The following is a 16,239-nucleotide window of genomic DNA, read 5'->3' on the forward strand; positions in this document are numbered from 1 at the left end:
CTCTCACTGCACTGGGGTTCATTCAGCTCTTCCTTATGCGGGAATTGCTGGAATACCTCATTGCAGATGGTGGATTATGCTTGGCACTGCCGTGAGGAACTGCAGACGACGTCGTATCAATGGCGCGGCTGCAACCTCACAGACATGGCGCATTTTTTGGGGCTCCACATTTTTTTTTTGGAATGATGCCTGCTGCCGACGTCAGGGAATATTGGAGGCGGAATTTTTTTTTAAGTACGCCCAATGTGCCCGGCATTATGCCCCGTGATAGTTTCCTGGCGTTGGACAGGTATTTCAACGCCTTCAACCGAAGGGCCATACACCGGAATAACCCAGATCGCCTCATCTTAGTCCGCCCAGTGTTGGAGTACATTCGTGAACGGTGCCAGTTTCTCGTGGTTCCTTCCAAGAAACTTTCTTTGGATGAGGGGATGATGCCATACAAAGGACATCTAAGCATAAAAGTGTACAACACCAAGAAGCTAAAGAAATATGGTGTGAAATTATTTTTTATTACGGAATCCAACACTGGATATGTCGTTGACTTCTCTGTGTATTCCGGGGTCTTCTCCACGCTGCGTGACACTGTCTTCGGTCTTGTGGATTGTTTCCGTAACCAGGGATACCACCTGTTTATGGATAATTATCATAACTTGGTATCCCTGGCCCAGGAACTGTATGAAGCAGGTGTGCACATCAGTGGTACCTTTCGGTTGGTGCGTGGGGCCCCGAATGTCCTCAAGAGGTTCGCTAGCCAACCGCAACATCTGGCAAGAGGAGAGACAGAGTGGCGGCGGAAGGGAGATGTCTTCGTCATCTGTTGGAAGGGGGTCCGACTCGTGCCCATGATTATGACCAGTCATGAGCCCATCCAAGAAGAGGTCGTTCAGTGGAAGAAGACACGTCGGCAGGGCAGAGTTACGTATGAGGAGTTTTGTGTCCAACGGCCTACTGTCATCGGGGACTACAATAGGCACATGGGAGGAGTTCATCTCTTTGATCAACTAATCCAGTATTATCCCTTCGCCAGGAGAACCAGGAGGTGGACCACAGAAGCTCCTTAAATACCTCCTTCAGTTGGCCCTCCAGAATGCCTACATCCTCTACTGTGGGTACAATTCAGACACTCGGAGGTTGTCCCACATCCAGTTTCTCGAGGTGGCCGGGAATGCCCTCATAAACTTCAATCCTGAGGAGTGGCCTTCCAATGCCGCCCCCCTGCCCTGAGCTCCAGATCTGCCCCAAGAGGATAGGGCAGATGTCGCTAGGAGGGCCAACCTCGGTCGTCCTGCTTTAACGCCACCCCTGTTGCTGCCGCCCTTGCTGCCCCTGTCCCTGCTGCCGCCCTCCCTGACATTCCAGTGTCCCATTGGGTAGTGGACCCTGCGTGTCAGCTGCAGGCAGGGGATCACACACTGGAGCCCCTAGAAGGGAGTAAGCAGAAACGGTTCCGGGTGTGCCATATGAATGGCAGAAGAGACACCCGGTTCGTCTGTTGCACCTGCAAGGTAGCACTTTGCAGGATCGGGGAGTGTGACCGCAAATACCACACTGCGGTTATATGTTGGAGTGCGCCTACCCGAGGGACACTGGAGGTCGCAGCGGACCGCCGAAGGGTGGCCCATCTGCAGTAAGGGAGCGCATCTCCCTCCTCCACCTGTACCTTGTCATGTCTAGAGGAAAAAAATGCAAGACTCTTCAATGGAGGAGGGAGAAAACAAGAATAGAACGAAGAGTCAGGATTACGAGTGAGTATTCTGCATTGATTTTATGTTTAATTTTATATTTATTACAAGTTTTTATATATCTGTATTTATTGGTGTTTTATATATTATTTTGTTTTATGCAAGAAAAAAAAAGTTCTTCACCTGCATTCCTTTCATGTATTCGTACCAAAATAAAAAAAAAATATATATATATGTTTGTGTATGTATGAATGTGTATATATATATATTTTTTTTTTCGGCAAGCAAAAAATCTTACATTCTAGTGAAATTCAATCATTTACCTTCATTTTGCAACAAATGGGAAGTCTCTAGCACAATATTTTGATTTATGGTGAATTTTTAAAAAAAACTTTTTCCTTACGTCCACACGCGCTAACTCTGCTGAAAATCTCAGAAATTCTTTAGTCACTTTGTCGTAATTTTTGCACCGTTTTCTATTAGCCTTTACATAAAGTTTTATGTATGAAAATGTGCGCAATTTCATGTAGAATACAACAAAAATAACTCATGGTTGTAGCTTTTATCAGTTTTGAAATATTTTCATATAAATCACGAGAAGTGCCAAAATTTCAACCTTCGGTTAACTCTGACTCGACTGGAATGGTGGAAAAATGCAATTGTACGCTAAAACTCTTACATTCTAGTAATATTCAATCATTTACCTTCATTTTGCAACAAACTGGAAGTCTCTAGCACAATATTTTGATTTATGGTGAATTTTTGAAAAAACTTTTTCCTTACGTCCGCGAGCGCTAACTCTGCTGAAAATCTCAAGAAATTCTTTAGTCACTTGTTGCAATTTTTGCACTGTTTTCTATTAGCCGTTACATAAAGTTTTATATATGAAAATGTGCGCAATTTCATGTAGAATACAACAAAAATTAACTCATGCTTGTAGCTTTCATCAGTTTTGAAATACTCGTATTTTCATATAAATCATGATAAGCGCCAAAATTTCAACCTTCGGTCAACTTCGACGCGACCGAAATGGTAGAAAAATGCAACTGTAAGCTAAAACTCTTACATTCTAGTAATATTCAATCATTTACCTTCATTTTGCAACAAACAGGAAGTCCTAGCACAATATTTCGATTTATGGTGAATTTAAAAAAAAAAAACTTTTTCCTTACGTCCGCGTGTGCTAACTCTGCTGAAAATCTCAGAAATTCTTTAGTCACTTTGTCATAATTTTTGCATCATTTTCTATTAGCTGTTACATAAAGTTTTATATATGGAAATGTGTGCAATTTCATGTAGAATACAACAAAAAATAACTCATGGTTGTAGCTTTTATCAGTTTTGAAATATTTTCAAATATGTCACGATAAGTGCCAAAACTTCAACCTTCGGTCAAATTTGACTCAACTGAAATGGTCGAAAAATGCAATTGTAAGCTAAAACTCTTATATTCTAGTAATATTCAATCATTTACCTTCATTTTGCAACAAATAGGAAGTCTCTAGCACAATATTTCTATTTATGGTGAATTTAAAAAAAAAACTTTTTCCTTACGTCAGCGCACTAACTGCTGAAAATCTCAGAAATTCTTTAGTCACTTTGTTGTAATTTTTGCACCGTTTTCTATTAGTCATTACATAAAGTTTTATATATGAAAATGTGCGCAATTTCATGCAGAATACAACAAAAAATAACTGATGGTTGTAGCTTTTATCAGTTTTGAAATATTTTCATATAAATCACGGTAAGTGCCAAAATTTCAACTTTCGGTCAACTTTGACTCGACCGAAATGGTAAAAAAATGCAATTGTAAGCTAAAACCCTTACATTCTAGTAATATCCAATCATTTGCCTTCATTCTGCAACAAACGGGAAGTTTCCAGAACAATATTTCGATTTATGGTGAATTTTTGAAAAAAACTTTTTTTTTTTAAAATCCGCACGTTACGAATTCATGCATCATTTTGTGATAAAATTTTCCGTGTTGTAATGATCGCTTTGCAATTTGTTATATACCAAAATCATCACAATTTAGTGTACAATACAAAAAAAAATAACTCATTAACTTTAACTGTTTTGCTCACAGCACGATTTGTATACAATTATATATGAAATTTTTTTTTCGCGCTGTCATATATTCCAATATTTATATGTGATAATGATATTTTTTTCATTTCTGATGGTTGCATACTAAACTTCAGGCAATGACAAAAAAAGGAGCCAAAAAATGAACTCTTAATCTTAAAAACTAAGCGTGCTGTGATTTTTTGAAAAAAACTTTCTTTCTGCTTCAGCACCAATTCTCAAACCCCGCCGGCACACAGGAGACACTTTTTTAAATAGACGCTTGGCGTTTAAGGGTTAATAAAGGATCTAAAACAGGTGTTGGGTGGTGGACGGATCCCCTCTAAGGGGTAATTATATTTTGCGCCATACTGTTTGAATGAAATTAGTGGGAATAATTTCTGATCAAATGTCTGGGTCATAAATGATAATTTGGCAACCCTACAATCTCCTCTAAGTGAGCTCAGGGTGAGAAGACAGTTGCTCCTCAACAATGATCATGGTTTGGAAGAAAGGAGCGTAAGGCGTAAAATTTCTCAAAGACACATGACAGCAGAAGAAATATCACGTGAACTGGAATAATATGAAATGTTAGATGGTGAATTTGCTGATTCTGACCGTGAAAATGATGAAAGTGATGAAGATAATGATGTTTTAGGGAGATTAGGGAGTATTGATGATGATGATGATGATCGTACATATCAACAAGAACAAATGATTATGATTGTACATATCAACAAGAACAAAGTTAAGTATACCTTAGTTTAACCAGACCACTGAGCTTATTAACAGCTCTCCTAGAGAGACCTGGCCCGAAGGATTAGATTTATTTTACGTGGCTAAGAACCAATTGGTTACCTAGCAACGGGACCTACAGCTTGTTGCGGAATCCGAACCACATTATAACGAGAAATGAATTTCTATTACCAGAAATAAATTCCTCTAGATCTTCATTGGCCAGTCGGAGAATCGAACGCGGGACCAGCAAAGTGCTAGCTTAGAACGATACCCATCCGTCCAAGGAGGAACTTTCAACAAGAACAAAGTGCTACAGAAAGTGATGGAAGTGATGAGCATGAAAGCGAAGCAAAACAGAGGTTGATGGTGAGGTCCTTTTGACGATATAGGAGGCGTGTAGCGTGCTCAAGATCACGCAGTTGCTGTGGTGCTCGGATGCATGGCGCATCGGCTAGAACTCCCTCTCCTGATGATGGTTGGACGGATGGATATGACTATGTGCCAAATAATTATGTTTTTACTGGATTGGCAGGAGTGACAATGGAATGTGACTTGAGTACTGATAGTGAGGAATCGGACTACATCAGGCTTTTTGTTGACGACGAACTTGTTCAAGTCATGGTCAATGAAACAAACTGGTACCACAGGCAACACGTCGCTGACAGGCTACAAGGCAGCAGTAACATGAAGAAGTGGACAGATGTTAGCTTGAAGGAAATGTTGGCCTTCCTTGTGATAACATTACTCATGCCTCGTGTACTAAAACACCGTGTTAGGGATCATTGGTTGACGGGTATGTTTACTCATACTCCAGCATTTCCAAAGGTTGTGGTTCGAGATCGGTACCTGGCAATTTACAGGTTTTTGCAGTTTACAGACAAAGATTTACGGGACTGAAATTCCAATGATCGACTTTGGAAAATAAGGGACATTACGACTCTCATACGTGAACGATTTTCAAGATACCTCTCTCCTTTTCAAAAGCTTATAATTGATGAAAGTCTTGTTTTGTTCAAGGGGCACCTTTTTTCAAGCAACATATTAGGTTACAGGGGCACCGGTCTGGTATAAAAAATATGTTATCTGTGATTGTAAAACTGGATACATTGATGATGTTATTATTTATACTGGAACGGAAGTTGACATTCCTGCTAATGATCCTTTTGGCCACTCTGGTGCTGTTGTGAAAAACTTATGGTCCCTATCTTGGAAATGGACATATTTTGTATACTGATAATTACTATACCAGCCCTGGCCTAAGTGAATTTTTGCACAACAACAACACTGCATTGGTTGGTACTGTTTGTGAAAACAGAAAATGAATGCCCATATTCCTCCCCCCGGCATGAACAGAGGAGACATGGTGTTTAGAAAGAAAAGGCATCACCTTGCTATAAAATGGAAGGATAGGAAAGAATTCGCCCTACTGACTGCAAAGCACACTGGCTTGCCAGCACCCACTGGGAGATGTGAACGTCGAACAGGGAAACCCGATAATGAAAACAGATGTCATCGTTGACTACGTCAAAAATATGTCTTGTCGACAAGTCAGACATGCAGATTGGTACAGGTGAGTGTGTAAGAAGAACCCTCAAGTGGTATAAAAAAGCATTGCTGCACCTCATCGATATTTGTATGCTGAATGCTAATAATTTATATAAGCACAAAACTGGCTAGTCCAAGTCCTTGCGGGACTTCTCTCTGAGAGTGCAAGCAGCTGGTCATCAAGTACGGCATGTTTCAAACAGAGAGGCCTCGAAGAAGGGTGCCAGCAATGCAGATTAACTGCACTGCACCCAAGGAATTTATCTCTGCAAAGTATGAAAATATTTTACTTTACTTATTAATTTACGGGGAAATATATTGTAAATGCCTTTACTACGGGTAACTGAGAATTGTGTCTCGACTGCAATGTTTTACGGGTAAATTTTCCCTTATTTTTACTTACTAAATTAATTCTGTAATTTCCATATCAATACTGGAAAAATTTTGTCATTCACATATAAGTAGCTAGATTTTTACAATGAGAGAGAGAGAGAGAGAGAGAGAGAGAGAGAGAGAGAGAGAGAGAGAGAGAATCATTTTCACACACAGGGAATTTATCTCTGCAAAGTATGAAAATATTTTATTTTAATTATCAATTTACGGGAAATATATTGTAAATGTCTTTACTATGGGTAACTGAGAATTGTTTCAATTGTAATGTTTTACAGGTATATGTAGCTCTATGATGATATGAGAGAAAATTTTTCGCTTATTTTTACTACAATAGTTCTGTCATTTCCGTATCAATACTGAAAAAACTTTGTCATTCAAGTATCAGTAACTAGATTTTTACAATTATGGGAAAATTAGAATTTCATTTCTTGTTTGTGCATCTCAATTATAAAATTTTACTGGTCTGAAGAAACTAGAGAGCGGGAGGATTAGAACTTCTTGGTGGTCAGCAAACCGAGGAGAAAGACGAAAACATGTTTACCAGTTGCTTGGATGCTGATATGAGGGAGTAAATTTATCCCTCGTGAGAGGTGAGTCAGTCAGGGTACCAAGAGAAAACAAAAACATGTCTAAGATATTTTGCAGGGGACTTTTACACTAACGGGCTTAGTTTTAGTTCTTGAATTTTTCTATGCATTATTTGAAGCCATAAATGATTTAGATTTCATTGTGATTTGCAAAAATACTTGGTTTTAGTTCTTGTATTTTTATTATAAATACATTTTTTTTGTGCAGCCTATTTGTGATTTGCAAAAAGACTTGGTTTTAGTTCTTGCATTTTTCTATGCATTTTTATAAATAAATTTTTGTGATCTGCAGAAAGGCTTGGTAGCCATAAATGATTTAGGTTTCATTGTGACTTGCAAAAAAAACTTGGTTTTAGTTCTTGTATTTTTCTAATATATTTTTTTGTATGAAGACTATTTGTGATTTGCAAAAACACTTGGATTTAGTTCTTGTATTTTTATAATATACATGTCTAAGACTATTTTGATTTGCAAAAGACTTGGGAAGACTATTTGTGATTTGCAAAAAGACTTGGTTTTAGTTCTTGTATTTTTATAATATATTTTTTGTATGAAGATTTTTGATTTGCAAAAATACTTGGTTTTAGTTTTGTATTTTTATAATATATTTTTTTTAGAAGACTATTTGTGATTTGCAAAAGACTTGGTTTTAGTTCTTGTATTTTTATAATATATTTTTTTGTATGAAGACTATTTGTGATTTGCAAAAGACTTGGTTTTAGTTCTTGTATTTTTATAATATATTTTTTTTATGAAGACTATTTGTCAGAACCAGAAAGGTTGTAAACGCCACTTTTTAAAAAAAAAAATTTTTGTCTAGCATTCATTATTTAGCTTCTAAGAAAGATATTGACTAAGTTTCATATGAAAGCCCTACTCTTTAAATTTTTTTGTGAAAATTTCTTGTATTTTTCCACCTAATATATTTGTTTTTTTGTATGAAGACTTAAACCTATTTGTAAAATGATAATTGTTATTATTGAAAACAACTTGATAATAATTATAATAATAATAAAAATATTTTATATAATAATAATAAAAATATTTTTATATTGATGAGTAATTTTGTATGAAAAAAAGACTATTTGTGATTTGCAGTAAAAGACTTGGTTTTAGTTCTTGTATTTTTATAATATATTTTTTTGTATGAAGACTATTTGTGATTTGCAAAAACACCTTCTTTTTTAGTTCTTGTCCTTTTTTTATTTACATTAGTTTGTTGAAGACTAAATATTTTAAAAAAAAAAACAAATAATTGGTTTTTTTTGAAAATCATTTTTAAATAGCGGAGATTTTTGATTGAAGACTTATGGAAAATGTGATTTGCAAAAGACTTGGTTTTAGTTCTTGTATTTTTATAATATATTTTTTTGTATGAAGACTATTTGTGATTTGACAAAACATCTACTGGTTTTAGTTCGGTTGTATTTTTATAATATATTTTTTTTGTATGAAGACTATTTGTGATTTGCAAAAAGACTTGGTTTTAGTTCTTGTATTTTTATAATATATTTTTTTGTATGAAGACTATTTGTGATTTGCAAAAATACTTGGTTTTAGTTCTTGTATTTTTATAATATATTTTTTTTGTATGAAGACTATTTGTGATTTGCAAAAAGACTTGGTTTTAGTTCTTGTATTTTTATAATATATTTTTTGTATGAAGACTATTTGTGATTTGTAAAAAGACTTGGTTTTAGTTCTTGTATTTTTGGTGCATTTTTATAAGTAAATCTTTTTCTATGCATTTATAAATAAAAAAATTTTGTGATCTGGAGAAAGACTTGGTGGCCATAAATGATTTAGATTTCATTGTGATTTGCAAAAAGACTTGGTTTTAGTTCCTGTATTTTTCTATGCATAAAACTAAATAATTTTTTGTATATCTAAGGCTATATTTTTTACCTTCATTTTTTTTGGAATGTAATAAATAAATAAATAAATATAAAAGTAAATGGGTCAACTTTACGTGGCCTAACATGTATGAGCTTTTTACATAAGTATCTCCAGAGAAGGAAGACTGGAGAAGAGAAGCAGAGAAAAAACAAAATTACAAATGGTTTAGAAGTTTTTACATGTTCACACTTGTATGATTTGTGGTTTTGTGATGAGACGCAGACTATTTAGATTTTATTTTCACTTACATGCTACTATAAAAACTAATGTGTGAGTGTGAATTATTCATTTCATTGTAAATCATATACATATGTACAATACGCATGTCATGTGTGTGTGTGTGCATTCAGCTAGTAGATAGAGGGGGAGCTGCTAATTTGAATCTCTCAAACAAGCACAGAGCTTTGGGGAATGTCTGGACCACCCAGACATGCAGAAGAAGGACTTTCACAGTCAAGCCTAGGAAATTCTAAATTTGATATCCCTTTTGTGCAGGGCCTTGAGGTCAGATGTCACAGAGACCATTATATGGGCAGACCTATCGGACGCCCTCCCGCCAGCCACCCACAGAGATCCACTCTGTCCTTTGTTGACCGAATCAATGTCCTAGGCCTATGTCTAAAAAATAAAATTGAACATGGGTACTTGGTTTACATCTTTTTTTCACTTATCATTGTCTTATAAAGAGGAGGGGATACACGAAAGAAGGTATTTGGGATTAGGGGAATGGTGGAAAGATTTTGAAGAAGGAAAATTTAAAAAGACAGTGTTAGGGTAGTTATAGATTTTAGAGGTGACAGAAAAATTTATTTATACAGGCTTGCAATCCCAGCCAAGCATCAAACAAGTGCAGCCCACCGAATGACTGCATTTGCAAAGCGGATTGTTGCAATCACAGTGGAAATCATTCCACTGAGATACAATGCTTTGCCAATGCTGTAATCCAATGGACTTCACATAGAGGGTGACCTAGGTCCACCCCTTCATGGAAACAGCTTCAGAGCCGATGACAAATTCCAACCTTACAGCTCAAAAGCCAACAGGGAAATGGCGTTTCCCTGCCACGTAGCAATACGAGTAAGTTTTGCCATATAACACTTTTTCAGATACTTGTTTCCAAATACTAAATTTTTAGCAGCGCACATGGTGGACAGAGGACAAAGAACAGAGACCGAAACATGCCTTACTGGGATATTTGCTGGGAATTTTACACACAGGCAAGTGAGAATTTTGGGTAGGCAGTGATTGGAGATGAATACATGTTTACCAGTTTTGGGATATACAGGCGGTCCCCGGTTTATGACGGGGGCTCCGTTCTTACGCTGCGTCGTAAGCCGAAAATCGTCGTAAACCAAAAAATCTTCGAAAATCATCAAAAATCCTAAGAAAACCTTATTTTTAATGCTCTGGGTGTGTTGAAAACGATGTAAACTGCATTTTAATTGAGTTTTTCATCAAAAAACCCTCCAAATTTTTATTATTCTGCCGTTTTGGAGCCATATTTCTTCCGTCGGATCGGCGTACGACGCGTCGTAAACCTGGAACATGCGCCGTAAACCGGGAAATAATTTCTGATGAATATATTTGAAAAGTGTCGTAACCTTGGAACGTCGTAAGCCGGACCCGTCGTAAACCGGGGACTGCCTGTATATTTATTTATGGAATTTTACACTCACGGGCAAGTTTAGAATTTTATTTTTACTAAAATAATTTTGTAATTTATGTTTCAAATACTGGAAAAATTTTGTCATTTGTGGTATTCAATTTACTAATTTTGGGTAAAGTAATTTTTTATACGGGTCAATGTAGCTTTATTTTTTAACAGTGGCAAAGAGGACCACACTGAGCCAAACTCTGAATAGTCAGCCTTAGCCGTTGCTTACCACTTGCAGGAATATTAACTTTCAACTCACTGTGGTGAGTAAAGATTTTTTTTTTTTTTTTTCCAACCTCAAAGGTTGCCCGGTCAGGGGTGCTGCATATACAGTAAACCCCCGTATTCGCGGGGGATGTGTACCGCAGCCCCCTGCGAATAGCTAAAATCCACAAATACTTAAAACCCCTCTAAAAACACTTAGAACTGCATATTTTGATAGTCTAAACATTAAAAAACCCTCTAAAAATGCTTATACCTGAGTATTTTAATAGTTTTATCACAAAAAGTGCATTAAGTCATGAAAATATGAAAATACAGTAATTAGCAAATATTTCTGTGAATGGGCGAATTTTCCACGAACAATGGGTAGATACGTTCCACAGAGAAATCCGCAAGTAGTGAGACTGTGAATACAGAGCATTTACTGTAGTAGTTTTAGCCTCGCTCTTAAGGGTTAAGACTCGAAAAAAACCAACGCTTTATTTTAACGGACAATCTGCTTTAACGCACGGCCTTCCCCCCATTAGTCTGTTAAAGCAAGGTTTCACTGAAGTACCTTTCCTTTACGTACTTTCCGGCTTTACTTCCTACTACCTCAGCCTACATGTAGTAAAAAAATTACTAAGATAAGATTTGAAGAGCAGAGAAATTATGTAACTGAAATTTGTTTTGAACAATGAAAATACTGTACATAAATAGGAGAAAGGCTGGCTTGATGATTTAATATAACTTTTAGTTTTATGTTTAACAAGTTGACACAACAGAGAACGCCAGTGCAAAAATCAAATTTCCTTAAAACATACCTGTGACCGTCTCGCTTCAGTTTGTCCAACATACTTTCTAGCAAAATGAACTTTCCACTAGCTTTCACTAGATCTCTGGTTGCATACATGCCATTTGCAAGTTTTGGGGCCTCTTCAGAAGCTGCTGGGAATAGGTATGGGTGATTACAGCACTTTTTGAGATCCATCACAATGTTCAGCAGTGATACCTGTAGAACACAGACATCATTAACGTAGGGTAAAAGAATAAACTACCCACTTTTTACCATTTTGTACTTACTTCTTAATACAAAACAAATTAGAAGACAACAAAATCTTAACATCAGCCATTCTTAACTCACCTGTTGTCCACCTCCACGGGAATTCAAAGCTTCAAAGTTTCTGGTGAGAATGTACTTGTAATATTTCTTCTGTAAGGGTGACAACTCCACACGAATAATGAATTCAGATTTTGTAGGCATGTTCTGAAAAAGTACATTATCAACAGACTTCAGATACTGAAAACTAAAGCAAATAAAATATCAAATTAATGAATAAAATGTTTATACAATATTTATCAGTGTAAAACAAGTCAACATAGCTTCCATACCAAAAGCACGTCGGCTTTTAATCGCCTGAGCATGTGTGGCCCAAGGAGATCATGCAATTTCTTTATCTGGTCTTCTTTAGCAATATCCTCAAATTCATTTTGGAAGGATGAAAGATCGTTGAATTTGTCTGGAGCTAAGAAGTTCAGTAAATGGAAAAGTTCTTCCAAGTTATTTTGTAATGGTGTGCCTGTTAACAGCAGGCGATACTGAATATTGTACTGACTCAACACTCTGAAGAACTGAAAAGCAAGAATAAATAATTTATATTATCCAGCCCACAAATTTATCCCTGGATAAGCTTTCAAAGTACTATGGCCATTAGAATTAACATTTTCAAGCAACTAAAATCTATTAGAATTATGGAGATATGCAACTTGGTATTTCTCTAACAGCGAGGATGAAATATAATTTTCATATCTCAAAATATACAATGAGAAACTTTCATAGACTAACTTTATAAAAATACCATTGTTTTCAAGACACTACATCTCTAACTAAAAGTACATCACTTGGCACAATAGGAAACATACCTTGGACTGGTTACTCTTCAATCTATGAGCTTCATCTACAACCAGACATGCCCACTCTAATGAACCCAGACATGCTTGATCCATAGAGATCATTTCATATGAAGTCAAGAGGACGTTGAATTTAACATTTGTGGTACGAATCCTCGTTGCCTTGGAAGCACTTCGAACAGCACCTTCCTCAAATGATAATTCGTGCTCACGAATCATTGTTCGAGAATCTCTGTCACCTACATATGTGACCACATAAAAATCTGGAGCCCACATTTCAAATTCACGCTCCCAATTAATGATGGTGGAAAGGGGTACTGCAACAAGGAAAGGTCCTTTGGAGTGTCCTTCCTTATACAACGAATACAAAAATACAATGGTCTGGATGGTCTTTCCCAAACCCATCTCATCAGCAAGAATTGTGTCTGTCCCTTGACCCCAAGAATACCTGCAAAGATAATGTATATAATAAACATTAAATAAATAAACAAACAGATAAACTAGACACTTGACTTGCAAAGCCTAATTCTGATAGTAGTGCCTGCTATACAGTACAAAAAATAAAGGGGGGGGGGAATTCCATGGAAGTAAACTTACATGACAGTAAATCCTACATTAAAATCCCTGATCATTTAAGGGCAATTATAGGAAATATTGTATTCCAGCTCAGCTGACTAATGAGTCCAACTTTACACATCAATGCACATCTTACAATGAAGCTGGAAGGTTTATCTCATGTTGTTTGTGCATCAGTGTATGTGAAGAATGAAGTTTTCATTACTACAAACTTCAAATTTTTGTAAATATTCAAGGACACAAACCCTTTCAACCCTTTAAGATGATTTTACATGATATACAAGTGGTTTTGGTGTCATTTGGATGCTGAGTACTTGTACTTCCTCATGAAGCATCAGTTAAAATATGGAAAAGAATTAAATGTTAAAATGATACCAATTCCAGCAAAGTTAATGGATGATGTTATTGGAGCCTCAACATTTTGAAATGAGAAGAAGATAGTATCACTTAACTTCACTGGATTATCTTGGGAGTTATGAACATTTTTTTCACACAAGTAAATAATAAAATTCTAAAGTGGATGGGAGGCATAAAATGATACTGGCAACAATCAGTCTGTAGACAAACATACCCTATTATTTATTACCACTTCAGAAATACAGTACTTATAATGCTATGAAAATCTGGTAACTTGCTTAGCTTTTTAGGAGCATTACAACAAAAGATTCTCAAAACCTGCTTTCCAGTTATCAAGTGACTGAGATGAGCACCCTTTACCCTATAATACAGTACAGTAGTATATTTTCTATTTAATCATTAAATTGTAGAAGTAAAAAATTCCAAGGAAAATTATCTACAGACTAAGTGAAACCTACTTACCAATTTACAAAATATTTTCCAACAATTAATGAATAAATTGATTTCAACAAAAGATGCAAGCAGAGAGAAGCTGTCTAAGTTAATGCAGTCCAAACAGCAAACTCTTGAAAATTTGCTGAATGTGGAAGGCAGAAAATTAAGAGGAGCTAAATGATGCATGAGAGGACAGGGTTGGTGCAGTGATGAATGTGTGTGAAGAAGCTGGCCAGGGTTTGTAAATGATGTCTGAAATCATTGTTACACTCTACTTAGTGAAGGTTGCAAAAACCTTTGAGCACAGCATTACCTATAATATAAGGGAAAGTGTATGGTACGTCTGACTGAAAATGATACACATGTTAGAAGGATTTAAAGAAACTGTGCAGATCAGGTGTTTGTGAAAGCGTTATACAAAAAGTCTGAAACTTTAAAGAAAAAAAAAATCCTGTGACCAACTGAAGTGAAGTGGGGTGTGTTAAGAAAGTATGGCACTGTAGTTTTCAGAGGATAATGTGAAAGGAATAATTGTTCAGTTGCAGAATGGTAATGATGATAAGAGGATACTCTAAAAATTGAAGGAGCATAACATTACTTAGTGCACCAAGGATGCTATAGGGCAGGATTTTGTTTGAGAGAGTAATAAAGTTAACAAAGGATTGATAAATGAAGAAAACTGGTTTTAGACAAGGAGTATGGTGCATGGATCAAGTGTATATAGCCTAGAAAAAGCTTAAGATAGATTCGATGGAGAAAGTGTGGAGGGTGTTGAGAATGTATGGTACTTACATTCATCTACAGATTTACCAGCAAAATGCATCACTTATAAAAATGCTGCCTAACAACAACCCTTATGATAATATTGTGGCTGATACTTGCATTAGTCTAGTAAGTACAAGAAATGGGTAATGGGCTCCGAATACCTTGGTGGCTAGCCAACACCTAATTTTTTTTTTTTGCTGTTTTATTCTGACACTCTAATTCTGAGAGAGAGAGAGAGAGAGAGAGAGAGAGAGAGAGAGAGAGAGAGAGAGAGAGAGAGAGAGACAAGAGACAATGTGAAGTGTTTTGTAACATGAAGCTTGTGTATGTATACACACTACACATACACAGATTGAATATTATAACATTACATTGGTGAATTAAGCACAATACTGTAATGTAATAAACATAGAGAGAGAGAGAGAGAGAGAGAGAGAGAGAGAGAGAGAGAGAGAGAGAGAGAGAGAGAGAGAGAGAGAGAGAGAGAGAGAGAGTGTGTGCAAAGCATATAATAATCCTGAGGTTAAAATGGTCATAAAGAAGTTTATTGTCTGTCTTTTTATACTGTATGAGTTTTATCTATTTTGCATATCTTCTACCCCGTAAGTAAGTAGAAATACTACAATTAGCAATGTTTTTTTGTTCAGCTAAACTGTACAATACTATGGTATATATTTTTAGAAGCAATTAATTTTGCATGTATTTCTCTGACACTGAATAAGTAAATAGTTTTAACCTGAAATAAAATGACTAAATATCAATTTTCATAATAAAATTTGACCACTGTTAAAGATGCCTATATCTCGGCACTGACAAGCAAGTCAGAATTCGAAATAGAAGATCACTGGCTGACCCAGATGACCATCTAGTTTACCTGTTCTCTACCAGGTGAGTTTTGAATGTTTTAGTTCTTGTCAGAATTTTCCTTGACAGCCCACTAAACTGTGAGAAGGCTGGGCAAGGTATATTTTAACAGTAGATACGTATCCAATTAATAAATTTTATGAAAATAATGTTTTTTATGATAAAATCAATTTCTTAGGTAATTACCCTCATCATTAACTTTATCTGCAGCTACCTGGCGCAGGTTCGACATGTGTTAAAATTTAAACAATCGTTAACAAGCGAAATGCTCCCAATAGTTACTCCCCACCCTTTAGGGGGAGGGGTTAAGACAGTGAGTGGTTTGGTTCATCGGTCGTCTCTTAATCTCTTAAGAGGGGAGGAGGGAGGGATCTCAATGATGGAGGGTCAGTATCTAAAAATTTATTTTATCAAAAAAATCATTATTTTTGAGGTGAAACTTAACCTCCATCATTAGCTGACTCCCACATTGTGTGCTGGAGGAGGGCCAGAGATTTCCCTAAAACTAAATTATCAGATATTAGAAATATCATTATCGCTGCTTACCTGATGCATATGATCCCATGGC

The 16,239-nt window shown here is 36.2% G+C and overlaps 1 protein-coding gene across 1 annotated transcript in view; it reads right to left on the minus strand.

The window, feature by feature from the left end:
* Window positions 1–16,239, minus strand: part of Mi-2 (chromodomain-helicase-DNA-binding protein Mi-2 homolog) — a 244,711-nt gene that overhangs the window by 114,275 nt on the left and 114,197 nt on the right. The window contains exons 14-17 of the mRNA XM_067100202.1: window positions 12,687–13,122; window positions 12,156–12,395; window positions 11,908–12,030; window positions 11,588–11,775 (exon numbers count right to left, since the gene is read on the minus strand). Coding sequence (XP_066956303.1) covers window positions 11,588–11,775; window positions 11,908–12,030; window positions 12,156–12,395; window positions 12,687–13,122 — 987 coding nt within the window. The remainder of the gene's footprint in view (window positions 1–11,587; window positions 11,776–11,907; window positions 12,031–12,155; window positions 12,396–12,686; window positions 13,123–16,239) is intronic.

The sequence above is a fragment of the Macrobrachium rosenbergii genome, chromosome 56 (genome assembly GCF_040412425.1).
Source record: "Macrobrachium rosenbergii isolate ZJJX-2024 chromosome 56, ASM4041242v1, whole genome shotgun sequence".
NCBI lineage: Eukaryota > Metazoa > Arthropoda > Malacostraca > Decapoda > Palaemonidae > Macrobrachium > Macrobrachium rosenbergii.